Source organism: Quercus suber, unplaced genomic scaffold (genome assembly GCF_002906115.3).
Source record: "Quercus suber isolate HL8 unplaced genomic scaffold, Cork oak 2.0 scaffold_327, whole genome shotgun sequence".
Lineage (NCBI taxonomy): Eukaryota > Viridiplantae > Streptophyta > Magnoliopsida > Fagales > Fagaceae > Quercus > Quercus suber.
Genome location: NW_027069780.1, coordinates 316086 through 326645, shown reverse-complemented (window position 1 = coordinate 326645; position 10560 = coordinate 316086). Strand labels below are relative to the sequence as shown.

The 10560-nt window shown below is 37.9% G+C and overlaps 1 protein-coding gene across 1 annotated transcript; it reads left to right on the top strand.

Moving 5' to 3' along the window:
- Positions 1–603: 603 nt before the first annotated feature.
- LOC112039235 (protein PHYTOCHROME-DEPENDENT LATE-FLOWERING) lies at positions 604–9991 on the top strand. The gene is made up of 12 exons (XM_024072088.2): positions 604–922; positions 2529–2610; positions 2691–2755; positions 2879–2962; positions 3437–3517; positions 4263–4424; positions 4519–4617; positions 4701–6091; positions 6670–6884; positions 6975–7114; positions 7855–7893; positions 8003–9991. The coding sequence occupies exons 1-12, from the start codon at positions 794–796 to the stop codon at positions 9737–9739; spliced, it is 4224 nt and encodes a 1407-aa protein (XP_023927856.2). The 5' UTR covers positions 604–793; the 3' UTR covers positions 9740–9991.
- Positions 9992–10560: the final 569 nt, after the last annotated feature.

The window sequence follows — 10560 nt, the reverse complement described above, 5'->3', positions numbered from 1 at the left end:
CATAAATGACATTAGTACTTTTCTTAGATGAAATTGTTAATTCATTTAAACAAATCACATATTCGATGAGTCGTCTCACTTTGCTAAAATTATACATAAATATTCATTTGAATTTGCTCATTCTAAAATTTACATGTTTACTCTTTTTAGTATTGCTTGTAAAAAACTATGACATATGTGATTTACATTATATCATAATTTACCCATTTACCAAAAAAAAAAAAAAGATAAAAAGAGAAAACAAAAACTTCTAATAATATGATTTGATTGGTCCTAGCACCCTTTAGATGCATTTCTTAGACCAAAAAAAAAAAGAAAATTGTTTGACAAAATTTATATAATTTTTCTAGATTTCTTAAGGTGATAAATTCTACTATGAGATAAGTATTGTTTATTAAATTTTTTTTTTCTTCTAGATTTGTTGAGGTAATAAATCATTAATAAAAACCTCTCGAGTGAGTGAAAGTCAAACACCAAACAAAACAGAGCTATAAAAGAACACTTGCACATTTTCACATCTCCTCGCGTGTTTCTCTGTCTCTGTCTCTCTCTCTCTCTCGCTCTCTCTCTCTCTGTACTTTTTTTTTTATTACTCTTTCTTGTTTTCTGCTAATAACAACAAAAACAAAAAAAAACCCTTCTTTTTTTTTTTTTCCCCTTTCTTTCTGGGTTTTTGGTTTTGCCCGACAACCTGGTTTTGTTTATTTTTATTTGAATTACCTCTCTTTCTCTCTTAATTTTCTCTCACTTTCTTATGATCCAAACACCACTCTAAGACCCGCAGAATTCTTAGATGGGTGTCTCATTCAAGGTCTCGAAAACTGGAGCGAGGTACCGCCCCAAACCTCCGGCCAACGACGGCGCTGTTGTCGCCGACGACGAGCCGGAGAGCAACTCCAAGGAGAGCTCGAGAAAGCAACAGGTAACAAAAAAAAAAAAAAAGTTATGAGAAGTGAATTGAATTTAATTCATTTGATTGGTTACTCTTGATTGGTTCCCGGGAAAACGTGAGGGAAATTGGAGAAGTGGGGAATTGGGAATTCTGGGTATTGGATTTCAGCTGGGTTTTGTGTGAAAAAGCTGAGATTTTTGGTTTTGATGTGTGTACTTGTATGTGTATATAAAATTAGTTGTTTTAAGCTCAGCTGAGTGTTCATATATATATTAATGGGATGGTGGAGACTGAGATTTGGGATATGAATTTGTTGTCTTTTGGTTGCTGGCATTTTCTTGTGTGAATAATTGAAGTTTGTGTAATTAATTGGGAGTCTGTGTTGATACTGGGAAAATAAAAAGTATTAGTGATCTCAATTTTGCAGTTTTTAGATCTTTTGGGTTTTTCCTGGAAGTAAAGGCTTCGAATTTCAGCTGAGCTTAGTGCAACTAATTGGGTTTCTTTTTAGTGCTAATTTCCTTAATTGAAGTGAGATTTTCACCTTTTTTTTTTTTTTTGGGAATTCAAAGCAGATGATGTAAAGACATGAAATTTAAGGCTTTTTATTTCTTTCATCAGGTTTCTCAGGAAGCACTAAATCAAGATATATTTTCAGTAAATGGTTAATTTATTTAAATAGGATTTTTCCCAGATGCTAAACCTAGTGGTTTTTTTTTTTTTTTTTTTTTTTTACTGTAAATGGGTAATTTATTTAAATAGTTTTTTTTTTTTTTTTTTTTTTTTACTGTAAATGGGTAATTTATTTAAATAGGATTTTCCCCAGATGCTAAACTTGGTGGTTTGGTGTTTTTTTTTTGTACTGTACCTGACAATAGATGGAAAATTCACTCGTATTTTTTGGATGGGGAGGGGGTGCTATAAAGGCAGAAGCTCCAAATTGATAATCTCCTTCCGTAATCTTTTTTGTTTTTAAAATATTGTTGATGACCTATCAAGGTGTTTTAGCAGATGCCATGTTAAATTAACTGTTGGAAGCTTGTGAAGCCAAGAGCTTTGTGGCCTGGTCTCCCCAATGAGGAGAACTTGGATTTGAATTCCCCCTCCCTTACTTATTGTAAGCAAAAAATATATATATATATAAAGTTGGAACCTTGTGAAAATTGTAGTTTCTTCATCTTGGCAGTGTGATGTTCCTTTTATGCTACATTTTGTTGCTGAAAAATATCTTTAAAAAAAAAAAAAAAAAAAAGAAAAAAAGAAAAAAGAAGAAGACATACTTTGCATGATTTTTGAGCTTGAAAACCCAAAATTTTGAATGGAGCCTACTTGGTTAATACATCCATTCAGCTCTTTCGATTTAAGTTTTCCTTCTTCAGAAATGAAATGCAGAGGAAATTTAAAATTCAAAATCTAAAGTTTCCCTTTTTTCTTCCAGCAATTGAAATAGATAATTTGATATATTGTATTATTCAGAGAACATGATTATACTCCCCACATTGCAATCAGCAAGGCTTTTGTTTTTTACTTGATTGCAAGCCCTTGAATCAGTAGAATGAGAAGCTGAATTACATTGATATTTAATTATTTATACTTTATTTTCTGTCATGATAGTTTGGATTTTCTTATGATATAGGGTGATCTTCTTGGAGGAGGTGAAGATGTTGTTGGGGTGTCTGCATCATTTATGTTTCGTGAAGGACATCCTCCAACAGCAGGTTAGATATGGTTGTTTTTGTTAGCCATATGCGAGTTATGTTTGGATCCTGACTGTGTTGGTTTTCCCTTGCTTTGATAGAGGATGAAGTTTCCTTCACATTGAACCTCTTCACAGATGGATATTCTATTGGAAAACCCTTAGAGGTTTGTTGAAATGAACATTAACTGGATGATACCAATTGAAGAAAGTAAATTGAATGCAGAAAGAGACTCCTTGTACAATCTCATACATAGCATTCTAAGTATGTATAATTTATGATTTTTCAGAATGAGACTGCGCATCAGGCTACACTTCAAGATACTCCAAAGTTGTTACATCCATATGATAGGGCGTCTGAAAATCTCTTCTCGGTAAATGTCTAGTTGTTTCCCTGCTTTTCCTTCAATTTTGTTCAGAGATGATTATCTTGATTGTTGTTTGTAAAGGGACTGATGTGCTTTTGAATGGAACATCTTCTGTCCATCACTTCTTTGGTAGACATTTGTTTTGCATGAATATTAGGAATATGGCATTTTCCCTTTTGTTGGTCTTATTAATGTAAGGAGGTTGATTCTTAGTGTTTAATAATCTAGATAACACTGATGGATTTGCATGTGCAGACCATTTGTCTCACATGGTGTATTTTGAGAAAAAAATGGGGTTTCCAAGAATTGCTACATAAATTTTTTTTTTTTCATTGAACTTGTAAAATGTTGCAGTATCTTTGCATTGCTCGCTATTTTTTACCCTCTGCATCAGCACTGTCTAGATTTCCCTATGTCTCTGTTTGCTATACATATCTGTTACTCTAATTAGTTTCTTTCTATTTGTGAATGCATTTAAAGGCCATTGAATCTGGCCTGTTGCCTGGAGATATTCTAGATGATATACACTGCAAGTTTGTTGACGGGACACTTGTGTGTGAGGTGAGTCATTTAACTACTGAAATTTACTTTTATCACACCTGCATCATAAACTTTTTGGCTTGTCAAAATAAATGATAATTAAATAGAAAATTTAAACGAATTGTATGAATACTAATCTCCATGTGTGCATGTAAAAGTAAACATGCATGTCAATGTGTATGAACCAAGAAATTGTTGAATCCAGATAAGTTTATTTTTGATAATACTTGTACATTATTCTTAACAACAGTTGAGCATGGCAGTATTAGTAGTGAATCCTGTTGTTTTAAGGTGGTCCATTCATGTACTTCCCATACCATTTGACCAGCAGTGACGTTTCTCATTAATGTTACTGTAAAATTCCTTCCAGCATTACCTGACTGCACTACTCTGCTTGCACTGTTTTAACTATCATTATTTTGGTCACTTTGAGTTTGCCTATCATGAGAAGACTACTGCCTCTGTTTTAATTCCGGCCTAGTGTTTTACAGACAAATCTCTTTGGTATGCCTTAGAGAGAAAGAAAGGATCGAACTTGGAAACCTTTTTAAAGATTCTATCTTTATAAATGATGTCTATGATTGGGTTTAACTTTGTAAAAGTTTCAATCTGGGGTAGAGAAGCCAGGCAACTGTTTATATACATCTGATGTCTACTGTTGTAGCTATTTGAAGTTTGTTCTATTTACATTTCTTAGAATTCAGGTTATGATTGGTACCATTAATATTTAGGATTTTTAAAATTGCCATTGCTGAATTTTTCGCAGGTGCGGGATTATCGGAAATGTGCTGTTGACCAAGGGTCTGGTGATCCATCAACTAATGGATCCCCTGTTGTTAATAAAGTACGCCTTAAGATGTCATTGGAGAATGTAATAAAGGACATTCCATTGATATCCGATAATTCTTGGACTTATGGCGATCTGATGGTAACTTTAATCAATTCCTCTGAACCTTGGCCATTAAATTTCTATCATATAATTGGGGTATTGGAGTCACATATTTATGTTCACATGACTGCAGGAGGTAGAGTCCCGTATATTGAAAGCCTTGCAACCACGGCTTCTTTTAGATCCTACTCCTAAGTTGGATAGGCTTTGTAATAACCCAGTTCCCACAAAGGTAGTGCCTTTTCAGATCGAGTTCTTGTTCCCTGGCTGGAGATGATTGGTTGTGTCTTTAACTATTTAGAATTTCATTTGCAGCTTGATTTGGCTCTGTCCAGTGTCCGGAGAAAGAGAATGAGGCAGATGGCTGAAGCTACTCTCTCACCTTGTAATAAGACAAATGGGAAGAAAGTTTGCGTAGATAGAGTACCAGAAAGCTCTAACGGCAGGGTGGGAGATTCAGGAATCATTTCAGGCAATGCAATGCCTCAGCATATACATGAGAATCTAGCTGCACAAAATCTTAACCCAACAAACATGGTAGCCGTAAGATCCAGGAGCTTTGTACCAGATGCCTCTGTTCCAGCCCTACCTCTGGCTTCTCATCAACAGAGGTATCAGATGGGGATTGGGACCCCCAGAGGTATGCAGGATCCTGGTTCAGGACCTGTTATCAATTCATCAGGGGCTTCCCCTGCTGGGCAGGACATGATGTCATATGCTGACAATGTGAATTCAAGTGTCTCTGTTCTTGGAAAGAGGGAGAATCAAGATGCACAAATGTCACCCTTGCCTAACTTTAACAAAAAAGGAAGGCCTACACCAGTGGGTCTTGATGGAATGCAGCAGCAGCAAATAGGGCCACATATAGATGGCCTCACTGGTTCTGATATAAACTGGAAGAATTCATTGTTACAGCCACAAGTAATGCCAAGAGGAATTTCGTATGCAAATATGCCTATTCAAAAGTTTACACATCAGGTGTTTGAAGGGGCTCTGAACCAGGATGCTGGAACAATGCCATTTGCTGCAGGACAGAGGGGCATGCGACATGTTGCTAAGGAAGAACCGTTCGAGATTGATAAATTTGATGGGTCAGAGTTCAACCGCAATAAAAATGATATGCCGATGGTGGAAACAGAAACAAGCCATTTGGAATCACAGCAATCACAGCAGCGATTACAGTATGCATTGATGAGATCTAATATCCCTCAAATGGCTTGGAATAGTCCAGGTCCGCATGTAGAGAAAGATGCAAGAAAGGAGGACCAGCTCCAGAAAAGGAAATCGGTGCAAAGTCCTCGGATTTCTGCTGGAGCTTTGGCTCAATCTCCATTATCATCAAAATCAGGGGAGTTTTCTAGTGGTTCACTTGGACCTTATTTTGGGGCAGTTTCGACAACTGTTGCACTTGGAGCAACACAAAAGGAGAAGTCAGCAAACACCTCAGCTCCTACTGTTGGTGGGAACCCTTCTATGACTTCCAGTGCTAATGATTCCATACAACGGCAACACCAGGTTCAAGCTGCTGCGAAGCGGAGATCAAATTCCCTCCCCAAGACCCCAGCTATGAGTGGAGTTGCATCCCCAGCTAGTGTTAGTAATATGAGTGTTCCATTAAATGCAAACAGTCCTTCAGTTGGAACACCACCTTTGACTGATCAGACCATGCTGGAAAGGTTCTCAAAGATAGAAATGGTGACAATGAGGTATTCTGTTCATCAACCTGTAATCACCTAAAATTTTATGTGCTGCTTTGTTTTGTTTGTGTAGTTGTTTTTCTATTCGTTGCTCCAACCTATCAGTTGAACATATTAATGCTCTTTATTTTGTTTTTCTTTTGACTTGACCCTAAAATAGCACATTAAGGATTACATAAAAAGGATTTTTGGATCAGGTCTCTCTAATACCCCCTGCCCTGGGGACTTTTTTACCTTGCTGAGATATTTGAGAGAAAAATTGTTCACTGCTTGCTTCCTTGTCTCTTTTTATTTTTTAATTAAAATTTTTTGGATTGCACCCTGCATGTTTTATTATGTGGAAGGTTCAGGATGTATAAACTTTTGACATCCTATTGTTTTTTCACATACATTTAGTAAGTGGTAGTTTTTTTAAGTTCATTCTGCCAATGATTTCTAGCTCACATCGCACTTCCTCCTCACATAAGAATGGGTGGATGGTGAGGTCCTGGGTTTAGAGCCCACTGGTTGTGTAACTTACAGAAAAAAAAAAAAAAAAAAAAAGCTCTATCCTGTTCTTATGCTTGTTCTATGGACTACTGTTTCAGGCATCAACTCAATCGCAAAAAGAGTAAGGTCGATGATCAACACCCCATCAGGAAGCCAAATGCATATCCCACTCAACGTTTGGCAGAGTTTCTCTCTGATATTTCCACTAATGAGGATTCCAAAGATGATGCAGATGCAAGATCATTGTCTAAGTCACTAGCAGGTGGCAGCATGAATATCTGCAAAATAAGAATAATAAAAATTCTGGAGCCAGGTTTGTTGTACTATTGGTTGCAAGTTATTTAATCTTTACTTATGTTTGATGTTTTTCACCTTATCCTTATGTTCCATCTTGCTTCTGCAGATAATACTGCTTCACATAGGGTAAGAGCTAGGATGATCATGTCAGAGAAGCCATGTGGTACTGTAGCGATGCATTATGGAGAAATAGAAGATGGTGATTATTTGTCCGTGGAGGATTACCTTCCTACATTGCCCAATACTGTGAGTTCTGCACAATTTCTATTTTTGCTGTCTAAGAAGGATCTGCCTATTGAATTGGTCATGGTGGCCATTTTCAGTTAGGGTCATCAACACAAATGATTCTTCAATATTTGGTCCTTTTTTTTAATCATGTTAAAAAGTCATCTCCTCAGTTAGACTCTGGAATATTTCAATGTGTTTCCTACTAATTATATTTTTTTTCTATTCTGCTTTTTGTATTTACCCTTTTGAATACCTTTAACTTTCCCCTAGTCTTCTTTGATATCCTTTTGGTGGTCCTCCAAATCAGCCTACCAATACTTCTCCTGTGAATTTTCTTCCATTATAGTTCTGATTGAATCTTTTCTTTTTTAGCCATTGATCAATGCATTTTCATCTCCACCACACTTGTTTTGATATTGAAGATGTCCTTTAATTGCCTATGTTCTGTCTTCTAAAGCATTTTTGCAGTGATGATGTTATCCAATCCTTATGGAAATTCATTGATATGTTGCATCGGTTATTTAGAAAAGTTTATCTTGTCTGGTTATATTCCCAGCATCCGTTAGCTAGTGAGAGGAGATGGCTTATTGATTGATTGGGCAGTCAATGGCTTGATATGGATTGATAGGCTAAAAAGTTTTTCAACAGTGTTAGTTTTATGTTTTCCTGATATTTAGACTCTCTTTTATTTTCCCCCTATCCCCCTGCAAGTATGTGTCTTCTGTCGTTCTGATTTAGATATCTAATTCTTGTGACAGCATTTGGCCGATTTGCTTGCAACACAGCTTTGTTCACTGGTATGTTATAAGATATGGTGTTGAAGCTCAGAAAAAAAAATTACAAATTACTGTGTTTTGTTTTCCTCTTCATTTTATCTAATGTGCATAATGGTATCTGCTCATGCAGATGATACATGAAGGATATCATGTGGATGATCAAATCCGAACAAAACCAATCCGAATGAATCTTGCCTCAGGCAGCCAATCAAATGCTGCTGGAGTCCTGCACAATTCAGTAGCTGAGATGCAGCAATACCCAGAAGCAGTTTCTGGTCAACCATCAAATGAAGTTGCAAAGCCAACTAACAGTGGTAATGCCTCTCTAAACTCATCCCAGAATCCTTTAGCAAATGCAAGGATGCTGCCTCCAGGAAACCCCCAGGCCTTACAGATGTCTCAAGGACTCTTGTCTGGGGTTTCAATGCCCCAGAGGTCACAACAGCTGGACCCACAATCATCACTTCATCGTCATCATCATCATCAGCAGCAGCAACAGCAGCAGCAGCAACAACTACAACAACAGCAACAGCAACAGCAACAACAACAACAACAACTGCAACAACAACAACAACAACAACAACAACAACAATTGCAACAACAACAACAACAACAACAACTGCAACAACAACAACTACAACTACAGCAGCAGCAGCAGCAGCAGCAACAACAGCAGCAGCAGCAGCAGCAACAACAACAACAACAACAAAGCCAGCATCCTATGATTCAACAGCAGCATCCCCAGTTCCAGAGGTCACCTATGATGCTTGGACAAACTACGCTTTCACACTTTGGGCAGAATCCCAGCATACAGTTGGGAAATCACATGGTCAACAAGGCTTCCCAACTTCAGGCGTTACAGCAGCAACAGCAACAGCAACAGCAGCAACAACAACAGCAGCCACAAATGCAAAGGAAAATTATGGGACTTGGAACAGCTGTGGGTGTGGGAAACATGGGCAATAACATGGTTGGTCTAGGGGGCCTTGGCAATGCCATGGGCATGGGAACTGCTAGGGGAATAGGAACTGGAATGTCAGCACCAATGGCACCTATTTCTGGTATAGGGAATGTTGGCCAGAAACCAATGACTCTTAGCCAGGTTTCAAATATTACCAGCGCAATAAGCCAGCAACTTCGACCTGGATTGAATCAACATGCTGCTCTCATGGCAAGAATGGCACAGAATCGAGCAAACATGTTAGGGGGCCCTCAGTCAGGCCTAGCTGGGATTTCAGCAGCCAGACAGATACATCCAGGCTCTTCTGGTCTTTCAATGCTTAGTCAGACTTTAAACCGGACTAACATCAATCCAATGCAACGGGTAGCCATGGGGCATATGGGTCCGCCGAAGTTGATGACGGGGATATCAGGGGTGGGTATGTACATGAACCAACAGCAACAACAACAGCAGCAACCACAATTACAGCAGCAACAGTTACAACAGCAACAGCAGCAGCAGTTGCAGCAGCAGCAATTGCAGCAACAGCAATTGCAACAGCAGCAGCAACAGCAATTTCAGCAGCAGTTGCAGCAACAACAGCTACAGCAGCAGCAAGAAACCACCTCACCACTCCAGGCTGTGGTCTCACCTTCGCAGGTGGGCTCACCATCGACCATGGTAATACCACAACTGAACCAACAAATGCAACAACAGCAAGCTAGTCCTCAGCAAATGAGTCAACGAACACCAATGAGCCCTCAACTGAGCTCTGGGGCAATCCATGCCATGAGTGCTGGTAATCCAGATGCCTGTCCAGCTAGTCCACAGTTGAGCTCTCAGACCCTCGGTTCAGTTAGTAGTATTGCCCACTCTCCTATGGACCTACAAGGTGTGAATAAGGGCAATTCTGTAAGTAACGCATAGTGAAGCACAAAAGTCTCAGGGTTTGCTTCAAGTGCTGGTTCAAAGCCTTTGTTGGGAAGGTCATTTTTAGTTCTTGATTTTAGTCAGAAAAACTAGTACCTAGAAAGTAATAAATCTGATTTCAAAATGCCCCATGCTTTACAAAGTGTATAAACTAGCTTGTAGGCGTTGCAATGCAAGGGGTTCATTTATGTGAATGTTATATTACGTGACATTTGAAATATTTATAGTATAATTTTATATTAAAAAGAAGTCATGAATTAGAATGACCAAACTTCATTATTTAGATGTTTTAGTTACGTGTATACATTTTAAGGAAAGACATGATTCTTACAGAGATGAACACCTGGGCATATGGCCTTGGATAGGGTCTTAGTCTTAAAGCTTAGTTGAGTCGAACTTATGGTATTGTAACCTGTTATTTTAGTGATTGATGCCATTTTAATTGCGACTCACTCACATTGTCAATTGGGTTATCTCATACTTTTTTTTTTTGGAGAAAGAAACAAATGAATTTTATTAATGAAATTTAATTACATCCAATTGTAAAATCGAAACAATATGTGATGTGACATCTTTCATCCATTATTGAAAATCTGATATGCATAACGCATTTTTAGCCAGACTATAAGCAACTCCATTATTGTTTCTTTTAATGTGAGAATACAACAATCTTACAAAACTGTTAGCAAACATTTTCGCATCTTCAGTCAGCAAACCCGTTGGTGATAAGTGACACTCTTTCGACTTCAAAGCTTGAGTCAGTCCAAGAGAATCACCTTTAAGGATAGTACTACGAAATCCCAACTCAAACGCAAATG

What these genes read in the sequence shown, in the direction of transcription:
- LOC112039235 (XM_024072088.2), top strand. Translation starts at nt 794, where the DNA reads ATGGGTGTCTCATTCAAGGTCTCGAAAACTGGAGCGAGGTACCGCCCC. An exon ending in AGGACATCCTCCAACAGCAG is followed by an intron (nt 2,611 to 2,690) that starts GTTAGATATGGT and finishes TTGCTTTGATAG; the next exon opens with AGGATGAAGTTTCCTTCACA. An exon ending in AATAAAAATTCTGGAGCCAG is followed by an intron (nt 6,885 to 6,974) that starts GTTTGTTGTACT and finishes TTGCTTCTGCAG; the next exon opens with ATAATACTGCTTCACATAGG.